The 18,981-nt window shown below is 37.1% G+C and overlaps 1 protein-coding gene across 2 annotated transcripts in view; it reads right to left on the bottom strand.

Moving 5' to 3' along the window:
- The window catches only part of LOC139978217 (protein sidekick-1-like), a 66,638-nt gene that overhangs the window by 1,676 nt on the left and 45,981 nt on the right, over nucleotides 1-18,981 (bottom strand). Inside the window, exons 6-7 of one of the 2 annotated variants that reach the window (XM_071988175.1) lie at nucleotides 2,852-3,178; nucleotides 1,553-1,837 (exon numbers count right to left, since the gene is read on the bottom strand). In XM_071988175.1, coding sequence (XP_071844276.1) covers nucleotides 1,553-1,837; nucleotides 2,852-3,178 — 612 coding nt within the window. The remainder of the gene's footprint in view (nucleotides 1-1,552; nucleotides 1,838-2,851; nucleotides 3,179-18,981) is intronic. The other variant, XM_071988176.1, reaches the window with a different exon arrangement.

The following is an 18,981-nucleotide window of genomic DNA, read 5'->3' as shown; positions in this document are numbered from 1 at the left end:
TCACTTACGAGACGCTTTGTTTACATTCTTAAACGTCTGAGAACACACAACATTACACTATTGCAGCGCTCCGTAGTAATTTAGATTTGGTGTTTCGAGTTTTGTTTTTACGTAAATTTATCTCGTTACTGTTAAATATGCCGAGCCGATATGTGGTATCAGGCTCCACCACAAGTAAAGACGGATTTCTACTGCAAGCTTTTCCAAAAGACGACAAAATCGAAGAATTTGAACACGACTCGCTCAAAACACTACACATACACAACGTAATGAGTGCATGTAGGCCTATACTGTTGCCAAATTACTTGTTATGACCATAGCCTAGGCCTCCTTGATACAGCAAGTGACGATTTTTTTTTTTGGTTACCTATAATTTTGCACAAAACTTAAAGCCAGTTGGTTTTAGAACAATCAATTCTAGATCTGCAAGTTTTCTTTTGTGGTAAAACTGGCGTTGTGTTGTGATATTACTTAACAGTTGGATGATACAATTACACTGGCTAGCCTGTTTTACAACGTCTATTAGTTAGGTCAAGGGCCATGTTACCAGTACTACCATAGGGTTGCACTGTAACAGAATGTCACATTTTCCTTGCATTGTAAGACACAAAATTCTAGAAGCTTCGCAACGAAGTTAAGTAGCAAGATCATCGACATCCGACCAGTTTCGGTTGAGGGTCGTCCAACAGTTCTGCTCGGGGACTTCGGACGGCAGCGACGCGTCTCGGCCATCGGGATCGTTTTAGAATTCTTCTGCAAGGGGCTCAATTGATAGGGAAAAACACCGAGATTATCTTCATCACCCTCAAAACTATTTCCTCCTCTTCTTCCTCAAGAAAATAATTTTAGTCAAAGCTTACGAATGTCCTGAGAGGTGAAGTCCTATTTCCTCGGAATCGCAAGATTCGGGAGAAGACAATTTTTGAGAAGAGTGTTGTGGTTACATGTTGTAAACTGTATAACGCCTATCGATAAACAGCGGGGAGTCGGCTTTGGCTGAATTGGTTCCTTTGATGACGTCAGATGAACTGCGGTGGGCAGCTTTGCGTTTTCTTACGAGTGGCAGCTCGAGAGGTCTCTAGGGAATACTTTGACAGCAAATTTCTAGCGTTTGAAGCCGTATTTACGGAAAGTTGTGCATGGGTGGTGTTGTAGTAATATAGATAAACCATTCTAAGACATGAACATTTTTCATTTCATAACCTCTTTAAGGAAGGTCGAAAAGAGTCGGGTCGTAAGTAATTGTTCGGACAGTGTGCCTGGGGCTCTCCGAAGGTAAAAAATAGTCGTGGTCGTGATCGAGCGGATTCGGGTCGTGATTGGTCGGGAAGTGTCCGGCGGACTCGACGAAGGTCGATATGAGTCGGGTTATAATTGGTTGGGTTCTGTGCGATGGGAGTTGCGGAGGTCGAATTTGAGTCGGGTCGTGATTGGTCGGGCTTTCACATGTGAGTTAGTTATTAATTGGCACCCAACACACCCTGGCAGTTTGTGATGTTACGCCATTTTTTGGGTAACTTTGTTTGAACAAGTATTTGAATTCTCAACTTACTATCACTATTCGTCGTTCCTTTCGCGAAACCTTTTGGCCCTGCACCAATGGTGTTGACAAATTGTAACTGAAATTCATATTCTGTGCATACGGTGAGGTTATTCAATCCGATAGAAGATGTAGGTGTGCATACTAGTATCTCTGTTTTGATTATCCTGTTATCACTAACAAGGCTGTAGTTCACGATGTTGCAGGGTGGAGCTTTATACCATCGAAACTCGAGTGACGTTTGGCTCGTCCCTCCCAGGTACACTCTTATTGGTTTCACTGGTTTTCTTGATGGTTCTATATAAGAAATTATTAAAATATTAAAAGATAAATAATATTCCGGTGAAAATTGAGGTGATTATCTGGCAAGAGAGTATAAAAGGAGAACCAAGAAAAAACCTTAATTTGTTAAATAAATTGATTGCGAATTAAGGAATTCAATAACAATTTGAGGAATTTTCTACAGTATAATGAATAACAAAGGTGAGGAGCGTGCAATAAACTAGTATATAGAAACATTTTAAAACATAGTACCTATTTTTTTTTATTATATGTGCGATATGTGTTAGGCTACCAATGTATCCATTTTAGAACTGTGGGAAGAACATTACAGTTAGAATGAATGTATACTGTATCCGCCTTTTTCGGGGGAATGAAGCAGTCTAAATTTGATATGGACCAAAAAGTTTTTTCTACATGAACGTATGGTACTCCTGATGATATAAAGGATAAGAGGAATCAAAGGCCCAAACATGATTACGAAAACTGTGACCACAGTATGTGTGTGTAGCCTTATTTTGATAGTCTACCGTCTGTTCCCCAGAGGCTAACCCTAAATGATAAAGTTGTTAACGTGTCTATGACTATACAGGAAGCCCTTTCTGTATAGTAAACCATGACTGTATAGTCATGGTTTATTTGGTTTTAATTCCATCATTGCAACTTACACTTATCTAGCGTCATACTTTCATTGTGTCACATTTTGTACTTCTCATTCGACTGCCAAGTAATGCTGACGAAGGTCCCAGGGGACCGAAAATTCCAATATATTTTCTAAAACTTACTCCTTATTTGTCAATTATGAGTCATATCTTATTTCTCTGGTTTTCTCTAATAATATTTTCTTTTGGAGTAAACGTGGATTTTCGTTATATTATATATATATATATAGTTGAATCCATCTTATAAATAGCCAGCAGCCACATAACAGATGTCATCAATTATCGTTCGAGTACCAAGGGTACCAAAGCTTGATATATCAACAGTCGTCCACCCTATTTTTGGCATAGACATCTACTTGAAGCCACCTACCTTCACAGCCTGCAAAGTGTAGAACCTTGAATGACGCAGAGCCGTCACATAATCCACCACCCACAGTTGACGTGCCCGTCATTCCGATAACTTCGAAAGAGTACCACTGCTTATCGATGAGGTCAGTAAACAGATGATGCAGGCTAAGCCCCTTCTGAATATCGGTTGAAGGCTCTCCCAGTTTGCCATGGCGCAGAAGGTAACCTGTAATAGGTCCGATACCTCTGTCAACTGTGACGTCCCAATCCCTCCAGGTTAGGAGAAGATTTGACGAACTATTACTCTCTTTGCTAAATTTTGTGGTATTATCCGAATACCGTGGACAAGCTGAGTAAGAGATATATATGTATAAATTAATTAACAACCACACTATGCCAAAATGGCCGAAACTGTAATACGCCATGTGGAAAATATGACAATTAATGTATGAATATTGTATTAAGGTCCCCATGTCATAAGTTGAACCACATAGGTTTTTAATTTATCCGAAACCTTAAGGTTAATAGACTTCAAATGGGCGCCTGCTGACCTGGGCTATTGTGACTTCTTGAGTGACGGCATCATAGCTTCAGCGGACAAAGGTCATTAACCTTTCATTACTTACTTTTTATATATTTGATTATGGACACTTTCAGAACATGAGTGAATGTGCAATTGGAGAAATTATTGGATGTGATTTGTAAATCAAAAGTGCTTACAATATATGCTGATCTTTGCCAGAAGTGAAGTCACTCTGACCATATAGGCTACATCAACCACTGAGGGTTTCGTTCCATATTTCACCATGTAAGCAATTGATAATTCGAGCGAAGGTTTAATACAATGTTTTATTTGTTAATAACTAATGTTGCGCATTCAAAGAAACCTCTTTGATGCATAATATATCAGAAAAGTAGAATGATTTTTAAGATTTTCCATTTCCATTTCCTATGCAGACCAACTCAGGCTTCAAAACTACATTAATTCTTGAAATTAAAGTTCAGTGGACCACCAACTGACCCGGCTCATCACCTTACAGACATAGATGATTTATTGCAATTAAGATTTATGCTCATTAACAACCATTAGAGATATTAATAACTACAAGAAATTCGACTCATATGAATCTGTCATATGTTATCGATCACAAAGCAAAAACTAACTTGCATTACACTGCGAGAATTCATCCTCTATCGGGCACGCGCTTGATACCTGAGTTTCCGTTACTCTTCCTGGGCAGGGAACTGAAGAGCCACCACAGTTTTTAGCTGTACCGAACCAGACTATTATAACTGCACCTCCCCTTTTGAATGGATTCTTCCGGAGGTGATGAGGGAGAATAAAGATAGGTTGACCAGTTCCCCATGGCCGACTGCTAACTGTGCCTGCAGTACTCCGTAAGACTCCTCCAAACCGCAATGGACTATTGCCAGGACATGTGGGTCCTAATACAGACGTACACATAGACACACACAAAGAAACACATATATAATAAATGGGTAGGGCTTTAGATGAGATCAAATTTGTCTGATATTTGTCTTAATTGTGATATAATGTCCATGATGATTTAGCTGTCAAACAGTTGTAAACAGTATAATTAATAATAGTTTTACACATTTGTAAAATTCTTCCATTCAATCAACTGAAGGTAATAGAGACCAATTTAAAGAAAAGAAGGAAGTGAAAGAACTGTTACTTCTGTAACGCGTTTCCTCCCAAACGGGTTCACTGTATGGTCCTGTTTCTTCAGAGTTGACGGCGCTCACCATTAAGTAATATTTTCTGTTCGGTTCTAGATCACCAAGAGCTACGTAAGTCTTCTCCGTTGTTCCATTACGCACTTCTTCTCCATCAACGTTCTGTAGTTTGTATGAATAACTGGTGATGTTACCATTTTGTGTCTGACAGTCTTGAGGAGGTTTCCAGGTGAATTTCAGTGAGCATTGGGTCACTCCAGTCAGTAAAATATCGCTGGGAGCTTCAGTTGGATCAATATAGATAGAAAGAAAAACAGCTGTGATGAATTTTTGAGGGTGCCATACCTTTTGCTGATAGATGTATGTTCAGTAGTCATGTGTTACTTTGTAAAAGTCCCTGACAATTGAATGTCCAAGTGAAAAAGTCTGAAACTGTTTCGCTCTGCAAAAGCCCGGCAAAACATTGGAGTCAATGTGTTTCGAAGTACCCTGTTACGTCATTTTACACACAAAGAGGTCGAGCTTTCCTGTGCACATATAGTTGATTATAGAGGATAATTTTAGGCACAAAATAAATATTGATATATTGTAGATGGTTAAAAAATACTGATATCAATCTCGTTTGAATTTCTATGTATGTCATTTTCAGTTGTTGAGGAATGACCATTTACACTGTTGAAGTTCATCAATTAAACTGACTGAACTATTTAGTCTAACACACCATTAGGCCAGTTCCTAAGATGCAACAGCAAACACTATGGGAAAACATAGATTTTTTATGGCCTCAAGTGTTAACAATGTGTTACAAATATGTTAAGGAGAAATGGTGTCGCCATGCAAGGTTACTTTGTTGCCTTTATATGAATCTAAAAGAACAAGTTGTGGTTGAGTTATTAAAATTCATAAAATAATGGAATAACGTTAAGTTTGTTGGTACACGCAAACACACACAACTCAAATCCCACAGGCTTTCTGCTCCACCCTCCCCCCTCCCATATATATATATATATATCTTTATATATAAAGCATCGAACACAACTATAGCTATCTAACTATATCTCAGAAACAGATCACCAAAAGGGAAAAGGAGTTGTTGTAAATATAGGTACACCGTATTCGATCCCGGGATGGGACCCTCCAGTGGAACATGTTTTGTAACTAATATCTCCCCCGCCCCCCTTCATACTGTCAGGATACCCTCTTCCTATCTCCAAGGCCCCTCAATGGAGATTAATATCAACGGTCTGAGTTCCGATATCGTTTGAGCTCAAACTATAGTGTCAGGTAGGAACCTGAAGTTTTGTTTTGTCGATTGGGTATAAAGCTGGTCCTTGATCCTCTTTTATACAACAATTTTAGTCAATGTCGTCCCTCGCAAATAGTCAACGCAGTTTAGCCAATTCTTATCTGGCACTGTAGACAATTAATTATACTTTATTTCGTTGTCCGTAATGCCAGGGTTTAGACCACAAACAACCGCAGGTTCATTTTTAGAGGAACTGGTTAACCCTTTTTTTAGGCGAGGTTTGCCAAGTTTTGTACCGTGTGGACACAGGTTTTAGAAGAGAATTCGCAGTTTCGGAATTTCCTGGTGCGATATCAATATTTGATATTTTCAAGGTTCTGATTGAGGATATTTGGGTGTTTGGGTTAGCTTAACGGATACGTTTGGTCCATGCAATAGGATTTCGGGAAGTTTCAGCCAGGATTCCGGAGACTATTACTTTGTTTAGGTGGATTTACCAATTTGAGAGATCTGGGTCAGAATAGGAGAGATAATGGATATTAGCCATTATAGATGAAGATTAGCTCTGCCCGGCGAAGCAGGCTGGAAAAAACAGGAACTTAGAAGCTTCCAATCTGACGATATAAGCTTGTTTTACCGTTTGGAGGGAAGAGACACCCAGATGAGGTGATCCCAATACAAGTAATGCTTACAAACTCTCTAGTTTGGTCCCCTAGTATGTCGCCAGAAAATTACAAATCCAAAATTACAGAGTACTGCAAAACATAAAAAGGAGAAAAACTGACGCCAATCCGAGGAATGAAACTGAAAAGGAAAGCTGACGCACACTAGAATAGTACTACTAATCAACCAGAAATGTTAATCAAATCAAATCAAATCAAATCAAATGATACACCCCAGTGTTGAGTCGTCAGTCCTCTGCTACATTCACATTTTTGTCATAGACTTCCCTCACAAAAACCATATATCAACGCACTTTATCCGTTTCGCTGAGGTTCTTGCTATATATCTGGCACTGTAGTAAGAAAGTCAAGTTTTGTGTTACAGCCATTCAAATGGTTAACTAATATTATTAGGACATGCTGTAACAAATGGAGAGCCAAAATATATCACCAAAAGTCCAAACTTGTAATTTCCAAATACCCTTTTTGCCAAAGAGATTATTGACGACTATAATATCAAAACCATTCCTACTAGTGAAGAAGTTGTTTACCTGGAATTTCTCTAGTCTACAAATTTCAATTTTAAGAAACATATTAACATTGATACTGGGAAAGCCTGGAGGATTCTGAATACCCTTAAGAGCTTAAGTCATTTAACGTATAAGCAGAAGCTCCTCGAAGCGATCAATACCATCCCCCAAGCCTTATATCACTTAGGTGTATCAAACAAAACAAAACAAAAGACTCCTCCTAGGGTATCTGGTGATTAAAACCTAGCAAAAAGAAATTCCTCTCTTATAAATCATCTCTTTATTAGACCAGGGAGTTGTTATGGAACATAACAACTCCCTGATTAGACAACCTTCAAGAACTGGGAGGGGGCTTCGGATCTGGCAGAGGAAGGGGCCCCAGTTTGGGAGGGCACCCAGTTGAGGAACCCGGTGGCTGTTAGGCTTGTGAATAAACTTCCTGTAGTAAAGTTTACTTTCGTAGAACTGCCCAGCCATCGAGGGTTTTCGTGGTTAGATACTAATGGGAGGGTGGTTTTGGCAGCCCCGACAATGTAGTCAGTTGCCCTGGCTCGTTCTTGTTTAAGTTTTATGCTTCCATTTGGAATAAATTGTTTTTATTTAATATACACCTTTGTTATTTCCCCCCATATTATTCTGCTTTATATATCCACCAACCTAACTGCTCGATCGGGCTTTTCCCCTACCACCAAACCCACTCCCCTCCCGCCATATTCTCCATGTCACTTTCGGTGACCAAGCACTGAAGAAAAGCTAGTTAAAATATTGGCTGTTTGACTTCCAACCCCTCACTAACAGTAAATACGTAGTATCATGCTTCATCATAGCACAACAATGGTTGACGTTAGCGCTCTCTATACTCATATGGCGATAAAGCTCCATATCATGTTTCTACTCGTTAACAGTGCTTGGGGGGGGGGGGGGGCGCAAAAACAATTTTGTAAAACCAAAACCTGTTTACTGACTGGGGATGGAGGGGGTTTCGCTGATGGCTACAGCACTGAGTTTATACCTGTTTTGGCATGGTTTACAAAAGGTCAAAAGCCTCTTGGCAACATTTGTCAACTTTGAGATGCTGAACGAATAGCCGGAAGATATATCCAAGGTTGTGGGTGTAATGGTGTAAATGTGTAATGATGTTATGTTGTAAGGGTATAACATGGTGTAATTTTTTAACATGGTGTTATGTTGTAATGGTGTTAGGGTTGAATGCAAGGTGTTTCACGGTGGTTTAATGATGTAATCAATTCCCTTCTGTTGTGACAGCATTTTGTAAAGTGACACATGAGGTTTTCAAAGAATTAGTCTTATAATACTTCACGCTCAACAAAGATTATCCAGTTACCCTTACATGGCCTCGATATACCCAATCCCCCTCCCTCTCCTCAATCCCCCTCCCCTCCTCAATCCCCTCCTCTCTTTTCATGGTAACTTTTTTTATTATTAAAAGTTTATCATTATAATTATCAACGCATTTACAAAAGCCATAAAGCTTTAGTAGTCAATTGAAATGAATAATCTTATTTCCAAGTTTAATTTAATGGCCACTGCAGAAAATGAAGACGAAGAATAAGTCTCTCTTTTAAAACTAATCATCTGAACAATTGTCAAGGATATGACTGAAGTTCTTTGAACTTTAAAAAAATATCCACGAAATGTATCGAGTGTCATGAAATCTGTTGATAACACATCCGGGTTTGTAGCAATGACAACAGATTCTTCTTATTTGAAATTCATCGAATACGTATACTTTACGTATGTCCTGACTTTGTTTTTCCAGATAATAATAACCCATATTCAACAAGTGAGTTTAGTTACTATTTGTTTGTTTTTTAAATATTCTACGAATTATGATGGGTATTGACTTTTAATATGTTATTGTATATGCCTCAATTTACTATAATCTCAAGCTAGAATCAAGGCTGGAGGTTCGGGGAAAGTAGGGCGGGATAAAGTAGGGGAAAGTGCGGCGGGGAAAGTGTGGCTATGGAAAAAACAAATAATTGGACATAAAATTTGAAGGGAAAAAACAACTCTAAGACTACCTATTTCGTGCAATATTTGAGACAGAATGCATAATAAACAAGATTTACGATGAAATGCATAATGCCCAATTCATAACCACCTGATAGCCTCAAGTGACTGCGAGTGTTTGACGGAGGTGTCTGAAACACAAATACCATCCTTCAATTTCCCCATAGGGAATCATCAGGATCCTGTGGCTGAATGATTATATATGTCTTTTGTATTTGCAGGCTCCTCTGGAAAAAGCAGTGCTTCTGCACTGAGCAGGACTACCCTCATTAAAGATGACAATAATAAAAAATATAACAAAATGACTGACGTTAGTGAGTGTGTAAAGTCATTACTCTGATCGAACTGGGCTAAGCCCAGCTCCTGCAGAATTTGGAAATGTTTTTATACAACAATATGCATAGATACACATAGATATATATTTTAATAGATATATGTATTTTTTGATCAGTATCTTGCAACGATTTTAATAAGGACCTAAGTAATGCTTAGCAGAAAGGAAACAGTTTGTGTATAAGACGAGCCGTGTTTTTTTTAATTTTTTTTTATAAGTGTTAAGTAAAACAATGAAAATTGTAGGAAGGCGGAAGTGGAGTTGGAAGGCTGCCCCTGCCCTGGCTGGATAACTTTTAAGGAGAAAAGAGCATTCATATCCCACCCGGTGACTGTGCTGCATAGCTCACAAGCACTGTAGCCACCGAGTTCCTAGTTTGTTATAGGTCTTAGGGGCCACCAGTCTACCATGCCCCCTCTGCTAAGGCCGAGGCCTCCTTCCACGAGTTAAATTTAAGGATATCCAGGGTACTTATGATTCTGGTTGATTTAAGCTTTGGGTGGGTAGTTGATATTATATAATCAAGGCGTAGATTTTTTATTAGAGGGTCATGTATTAAGTTATTGTTGAGATGTTTGGTGTTTAAGTTTTTGATAGTTATATCAATGCTGGATGTTTTGCCAATTTCATATAGTTGTTTATTGGTGTATATCTTGGGGTTTTGAGGCAGATATGGTAGGCAGAGTTTGGATGCTATTTAATTTATTAAAGTTCGGAGATCTAATAAAGGCGAAACTACCATACAGAAGAATAGGTTTGATTTTGGAATGATAGATTTTGCGGAGAGTTTCGGCTCTTAATATGTTTGTATTACTTAATGTTCGTAGAGTCTTAAGGGTTCTCCATGCTATCCCCGTAACTTTATTTATATGAGTTTTATATTTTAGTTTCTTTACTATTATTTATTGTATTATTAAATTGGTTGATTGTTTGGTTTTTACTTTATTACTACTAAACGGGTATTCGAATATTATGAATTTACTCTTGATTGGGTTTATTTCTATTCGCCACCGGTAACACCACTCTTCTATTATATAGCCTGAGTTTGGTAAATAATTTAATGCATTTGTGACTGTTTTACATGTGTTCCACATGGCTATATCGGCGGCGAATTGGCCCATTTTTGTATTACTGACATTATTGGTTGGTAGGTCGTTTATATACAAAGAGTATATACAAGAGGACTAAATACTGAGCCTTGGGGAGTGCCAGCTTCAAGAATGAAAGGATCGGAATGGATGGAATTGTACTTAATTTGCATAAACCGAAAGCACAAAGGAGCCTGGTGATATTTACTGGGAGGATGAATTTTAATAATTTGTATTTGAGACCATTATGCCAGGTTTTATCGAATGCCTTTTGTGCTTTAAGGAAGACTGCTGTTGTGTTGAGTTTACTTTTAAATCATGTTTTGATTCCTCCAGTTAATCTAGCAATGGGGTTTATTGTAGATTTATTTGTTCTGAATCCGGATTGAGAGGTATTAGAGAAATTATTGCTTTCTAGGTGGGTTCTTATTCTGTTGTCCATTATTTTTTCGAAAATTTTTCCTATTGCTGAAAGTAGGCTTATAGGTCTGTAGTTTTCTGGGTTAGCTATGGTTTTGTTTGGTTTAACTATAAGTATCGCAAGAGCATGTTTGCATGGCTTTGGAATATAGCCTGTTCTAAGTGTCTTGTTAAAGAGATGTATATTTAGCTTTATAAAGTTATCTGGGCAAGTTTGTAGCATTATGTACATTACCCCATCTTTCCCAGGGGAGGAATATATTTTGATTTGTTCATTGCCCTTTTCCATTCGTTATGGTTAATTGGTTTGGTAAGGGGGTTATGGTTATCTAAAGTACCACTGAGGCATGGGAGAAGGTTATTAGCATTTCTTTGGACAAAGTTGTCTATTTCTTCTTTAAAGCGGTTATTGAAACTGGGTCAGTCGGGACAGTAAAGATATTTTTAATGGTAGTTGCGAAGAGTTCAATTGTTCTTTGAGGTTTTGAATTTTGTTCCACTTTTTATCAATTAAATAATTAGTGCTGATTTCTAGGTTTGGGTTTTCTGTTGGTTTTAAAGATGGCATTAAATTTTTACCAAACTTGTTTTGGTCTTTTTCTTTTGAAATGTTATTATACTCTTTTTCAATGGGATATTTACTTTGGATTTTAATTTTGTTGTTCATTTCATGGTTTGATTCTGTTTATTTTAGTCTTAAGTAAAAAGTACTAGTTTGTTGAAATTCCCCTCTCAGTGTTCTCCTGGCCTTGATTTAATTAAAGATTTCATTTGTAAGACCTGTTATTATTAACGCTTACTTTTAGGGGGCAATTTTTATTATATTTATCCAATATAATTTTTGAGAGGATTTGAGATATTGTATCAATTTTTTTCAAATGAGGTGCTTTGAAAGTTATTTATTTGGAGGTCATTTATATCTTTTTCTGCATCATTTTTAAATTGTATTTATTTATTTATTTATTTATTTATTTATTTATTTATTTATTTATTTATTGATTTATTATGATCATTTTTTGAGCCATCATTTATTGTTCAGCTTTTTTTTTTGTTCAACATTTATTACATATTTTGTCTTAAATACATAAACGCAAACATTCTGCATTAAAACCTTTATACATATAAACAGTAATGGCATAACAGCAAACACTATTCTTCAAATAAAAATGGGTAAGTACTAAAAGTGGCCTTTAAGGTCTGGAACGGAAACGGCCCACGTAATTTGTTCTTATGTAATTAATGTTCCACTTGTAGTTGAAATTTGAACTTATACAAAAATTCCTTTATAATTAACGAATCATTGTTAACTTTCTTCTGAAATGTGTAATATTTATAAAAAAAATGAGAAGTTCAATGGATGTTTTGATAACAGTTGATATCCAAAGAAAACATCTTTTTTGGAGAAAAAAAACTGTCTATTGAAAAAATTTTGCTCAACGTCTAAAATTAAAGCTAGCACTAATATTACATTTCCAAAAAAGATGTTCTATTGTTTCATCATTAATTCCGCAGATATTACAACGAGGTTTATCTGTCATTTTTATTAAAATAATCAATAATTTGTTCCCAAAATATGGTGAAGACAGCGATACTGGAAATACTTTATCTTTGTTTCCCTTGAAGACTTAAACGGAATTTGAAAGATTACATCCATTAACTCTCATTTAAATCAAACTTATCATTCCATTTAACAATAGACTTAGGACGAGTGATTACCCTTTGAATAAGCTACTCATAAATGAACCATTGTTATACAATGCTTTATAAAAAATAATACGATTATTCACCTTTATGTAGTAATTATTCCATATCACTTGACTTTCAAATTATTTAATGACATCTTTAGAAGCAAAGAGAGTCCAACCGTGTAAAATATCGTTGATAAATACATTATTTGTGTGCATATCAACTGCCTTATAATTACAGTCAAAAACCAAATGGGCCCCATAATCCTTATAATAATAAATATAAATAATATAATTAAAGTACAACTTCCAAAAAGCAGTGTTATTGCTAGTATAAGGAACATTTCAAACCGTGTATGAAACTTTGAATATGAGTTGCATTCAGCCCACCTTCTGGGATAGAGCTAATCAGCGTATTACGTTTAATCTTGTCTGGTGTCTCACGCCAGATAAATTTGGATAAAATAGTATCCATTTGCTCGATAAACCAATCCTGAGGATTTGGCAAGCATTGAAATAAGTATACAAACTGGGAAATACCAAAGCTTTTAACCAGAATAATTTTACCAATTGAGGTTAAATCACGACATAATCACAAATTCAAAATACTCTTTAGCCGAGATAATTTTGGCACAAAATTCAGCCTGAAAAGGCTGTCACGGTCATTACTCACAACGATTCCTAAAGCAGTAACTTGGCTTTCAGTCCACTTGAACGAATACAAATCAATAAAATTTGGTTTAAGACCAATGAAAGGACCAAGAGAGAAAATATTGGACTTGTCAAATTTAAATTTAAGTCGTGAGGCCAATTCAAAATGCTTCAAAACTAAAAAAGTATCCTTTAATGAATTATAAGGTCCATCTAAAAACAAAACTGTGTCGTCTGCGTACTGAAGAATTTTAAGCTCCTCATTATGAACAGAAATACCTTTAATAGTCTCATTAGCATCAATTTTCATAGCCAACAGTTCCACACAAATTATAAAAATATAAGGACTTAATGTACACGCTTGTCTAATACCTCTAGTAATGTCAAAATAATGAGATGCAAAACCATTATTGCAAACCGTAGCAGCAGAACATGCGTAGAGGGTACGAACCTACTGACAAAAGTTATCATTAAACTTTAATAAATGTAAGCAGTGCAAAATATAGTCACAATTCAACCTATCAAAAGGCTTCTCAATATCAATAAAATTTTAAAATCCAGGGATCGAATTTTTCCTACAATAGTCAATAGTGTCCAAAATACAGCGAATATGTTCTCCAATAAAACGACCTTCAATATAGCCTGTTTGACTGGAGCCGATGATCAAGTTAAGTACTTTTTTATTCTCGTTGCTAACACCTTGGAACAAAATTTGTAATCTATATTTACTAATAAGATTGGACGAAAATGTTTGACCAAAGTATGATCTTTATCTGGTTTCGGAATAAGCGTTATCAAACTACATGATTGCTCCATGGAGAGAGCAGATTGCTGAAAAGCAAACTTGAGGGAATCAGTGATCATGTTACTAATATTTGGCCAAAAATGATTATAAAACTCAACTGAAAGGCCATCACTCCCTGGGCTTTTTCCATTACATATTGAAAAAAGAGCAGATCTATACTCATCCTCTGTTAATGGACCATCACAAAGTTTGGCTTCATCAACAGTTAAACAATGAACAATTTTGAAATTTTGCAAAAGAGAAAATTGTCGTTATCCTGGCTCGTATACAAATCCTTATAAAATAGAAGAGTTCTCGAAGAATTAAGGTGGTATCAGTAATATCGGTACCACACCGATCTTTTTACTTACGAATAACATTAGAGGATTTGTTACGTCTTTCAAGACTTAAAAAGTAGCTTGTATTTTTTCCACCTTGTCCCACCCATCTAGCTCTAGAACGGACAATAATACAATGTAATTTATAATCAAAGCATTTCTCTAGTTTATTTCTTTCGACAGTTAGCTTGTTAAGTGTATCTGAGGAGAGAGTAAAATGATATTCTTTCTCTAACTTTTAAATTTGTTTAATTATTTCTACTTCTTTCTGCGCTCGCTTGCCTTAACTTTACCATACCTTAGAGAAACATTACGAATTTTATATTTCACAATCTCCCAAGTGGCCGAGGAATTCTGAGACTGGCATATTATAGCAGTAGAAAATATGGTATTAGTGATGAGTTGAGTGTATTGTATGTCCTTAATAAATGAACAATTACATTTCCAAAAACCTGGTCCTCTTTTTTTCAGAATGCAGTAATAAATTTAAATTAACTATAAAATGATCAGACTGCAAACTGGGAGAAAAAAACAACGAGTTACCAATGACCCAAGTTTGCGCGAGATAAGAAAAATGTCTAAACGGCAACAAATGTCTGGAGAGATATTTGATCTCCAAGTAAAAATTTTTTGAAAAGGATTCCTGTCTCTCCAGATGTCTATTAAATCTAAAGTTGACATGATTTCCAAACATTTTGATCTAGCATTAAAGTTAGTTCGTAAGTTCCCACCTTGTTTATCTAGATTTAAGTTGAGAACGAAATTGAAATCACCGCCCATGATAATAGAATCACTCGAGTAATTACACAATATTTGTAATAATTCCTGAAAGAAATCAGCACTGTCTAAGTTAGGCCATAGATGCAAACAATTATTTTATCAAAAGTGTTTACCTCAGCTATAACAAATCTACCATTAGTCGACGGCAAACACTGAATTATGGTCACGTCTAAAGACGGGTTAAAAAGAATACAAACACCCAGTTTTGCTACAAGATGACCCATGACTAAACAATTATATGACCTTCCCATTCATTTTTCCAATAAGATTCGTCACTGGGGGTGCTATGAGTTTCTTGTAATAAATAAATATGTCTTTCATCAATTCGCCTGTATGCAAAAAATCTTACGCCTTTTCTTAAACTGCCGAATTCCACGAACTAAATAGGAACAAATTTTCAAGTCAGCCATTTAGAAATAAAAATTGAATAAGCTGCTTGCTTGACTAAAAGCGTATAACATTTGAATGAAAAATGCTTTTGCAAATACCTTATTTAATCTAATGTTATAACTGATGGCGTAGAGAAGAGACAGAAGAGAGAAAATAAAACACGAGTAGACAAAACAAAAAAGAAAATATCTATACAATTGGCCAGGACGTAAACCCCAAATGGGTGAACGTCTATCCAACTGATACGGTTCATATGGAACCTGTACGAAGAGCCTAAACAACAATAACACCCTCCACTGCTTAGCGGAGTTTTTTTGTCAATAATAAAAGGAGAATAACAAGTATGGTAGTACATATTTACAGGACTTTTAATTCATTTTTAAATTAGCGAAATTGACCCAGTTGTCCAAATTAAGAAGAAACAATCAAAAGTTCTCAGAACTGGTATGACTTTCCCGAAGCTTCTCTCCATTTTCCTCCGATAAAACTAAGTTTGGTACCTTGCTTGTACAGATCGCTGACTTTAGGCGCCCAAATCTTCTTTCCAGTCAGATCGATTTTTGTTAGATCATCGACGATGAAAAATGACTGGTCTGCTAGGTCGTTCGTCTGGCTTTCATGATAGCGATCTTGTCTCTATTTGAAAGGCACCGGACTAGAATGTGTGGCGATATCTCCTCATTGCTTCGTCCGTCTCTATGACACCGCTCGATTAATATCTCGGGAATGTCCGTAAACAAAGGAAGTACTGTTGTTTTGACTATGTATTCACATACCCCCGCTTCTGTTGAAGGAATCTCCACAATACGAAAGTCGTTCCTTCTTGCCATCCTCTCCTGTTTATTAACTTCGGTGTCGGTGGATTATATTGTCTGCTCCAAGCGAGTGATTTTACGGGAAAGATCCTCGTATTCCTTTTCTTTTGCCGCCATCTTTAATTCTAATTTGTTTATACGTTCTGCCTGAAATTCCACAGATATGCGCAAGTCTTTATCCAGGTTCGAGATCGAGGCTTATATAGTTTTCATGGCATCTGCCACAGTTTGTTGGAACTCCTCTAATGAAGTCTTCTAACCTCCTTCTACATCTATATCACTTAAATCCTCGTCAACCTTGGGCTCCTCAGATATGTAGCGCAATAGGCCAACACGCTCAGTCAAAGCACGTACGCCTTTGGGTAAAGATGTTGTGGCTGATTTTGATGGTTTGCCTCTTCTACTTTTTTATTGAGACATGATATTGGATGTATTATACAATAAATAAGTTACTGAATACAATCCTGTGCAGATAAATGCTCCTTTCGCCATAAAAATTGGTAAATTTCAAGCACCCCGTAAACGTTACGTGGTGTTTAGCCTTCCATCGATTAGCCTCGTAGTCTCAATATACTCCATATAAACGTCTTTTTTAAAATTTAAATTAATGACTGATGCAGAATACGAGGGGATTTTTATCAGGGCAAACTATAGAAAAAGATGGAATATGTATTTGTTGTTTTATCGAATCCATCTGATGTAATTGTGCAATATGAATCCTCTCACCGCCAACTGATAGACAATCACCCCCCGTCAAGACCTCATGTGTTTCGCTGAGACCAAATTCTCCTTGGTATACAGAAGACATTAGGGAATCTAAGCGGAGGCGACGACGTTCTGAGCGCACTTGGATTAAAACAGGGTTAGAGGTCCATAGACAGTTGTATAGTGAGCAATGTTGTATCTGTTACCACTTAATTGGGGAAGCAAACTCAGAATATCTAACAGCAGAAATCACTACTTGCGATAACAAGAACCTCTTCCATTTCGTACGAAGGCTGTCCACTGTCAAGTCTGATCCAGTCCTTTCAAACCACGAGTCCAATGGGGCATGCGCTAACGATTTTGCTGCCTTCTTTTTCAACAAAGTCAACACAGTCACCACCAGTCTTGAAAACTCAAGTCTAGTTGTTCTCCCCGACGTGGGTGCTGATTGCAAAAGTGAATTCACCTCCTTGGAACTTGTCACTGAGAGTCAAATACGCAAGACTATCATGGAGTGTCCTTCAAAATCCGGCAAACTGGACCCATATACCTACCTTACTGGTGAAACCTTGTACTGACGTTCTTCACCCGTACATTACTCACATTATACATATTTCTCTCTCTTCGGGTTCATTTCAAGAACCTTTAAAAGTGGCCCATGTTTAACCACTATTAAAGAAATCATGAAAAATAATGACTTACACTGTAGATAATTACAGACCCATTGCCAAACTAATGTTTCTCGGGAAGGTTTTAGAGAAAATTGCTACTGCGCAATTGCGTATATATTTACACGACTGTGGGCTTTTCTCTATGATGCAATCGGCATATCGTAGTTTCCACTCTACTGAGACTGCTCTCATCAAAATCTACAACGATATGCTCATTGCTATTAATAAAGGTCTTGAGGCTGTCGTCGTCGTCTTCCTTAACTTCTCGTCAGCTTTTGACATAATTGACCAGCAAATCGTCATTAAAAGTTTGTAGCAAAGCTACGGTATTACTGGATCGGCTATAAAGATGCTTGAGTCCTATCTTGAAGACCGAAAGCAAACTATCGTCGTAAAAGATTCTCTTTCGTCTCCTTACCTAATACCTGTCCTTGGACCACTTGAATTCATTTTGTATATTGGTCCTTTAAGTCATCATTTCGATTCACATAAGGGTGTTCAACACGTTATGTATGCTGGCGATACGCAACTTTACATTATCATGAAACAAAATGATCATGATACAAGTCTAAACCAGTCTCTCCAATTGTATCGCTGACATCAAGCAATGGTCCACTTGCAACAGTTTACTCATTAACGATTCAAAGACCAAAGTCATCCACGTCACCTCCCAGTTTAGAGATAAGAGTAACCTACCTGACGTCAGTGTTGGTAAAAATGTGATAACTCCTTCCGAAAATACACGTGATCTTGGTGTCTTGCTTGACGATAAACTCGAGTGCGAAAACATATTCAGAACACTTTTGGTTCAGCTGCGTATAGTATTTACAAAATTGGTAAACTCGGGAGGTATCTAAATCAAGGCTCAACTGAACGACTGGTTCACGCTTTTGTTTCCTCCTATCTGGATTACTGCAACAGTTTGTATGTGAATTTGCCACTTTCTCATATAGCTCCCCTTCAGAGAATTCAGAACGCTGCTGTGCGCCTAGTCTCACTCACTAAAAAGTTTCATCACATCACCCAAGTACTCCGTTCATTGCAATGTCTTCCCGTCTCTCATCGCATCCAGTTAAAACTACTACCTCACACCTACAAAGCGATCAACGGCCTTGCCCCTAAGTATATCACTGACCTACTTATTCCTTTGCGCGGTCAACTACAGTTTCGCTAGCTTCGCTCTTCCTATCATGCGCATTTGCAATTAACTCCTGGTCAACGTACCCGCACACGTTATGGCGACCGTGCCTTTTCTGTCGCTGCGCCTTCAATTTGGAACGAACTCCCATTTCACATTCGTGACTCTCCCTATCTTAGTATT

This window comes from Apostichopus japonicus, chromosome 13 (genome assembly GCF_037975245.1).
Source record: "Apostichopus japonicus isolate 1M-3 chromosome 13, ASM3797524v1, whole genome shotgun sequence".
NCBI lineage: Eukaryota > Metazoa > Echinodermata > Holothuroidea > Aspidochirotida > Stichopodidae > Apostichopus > Apostichopus japonicus.
This window is presented reverse-complemented; position numbering and strand designations above follow the sequence as displayed.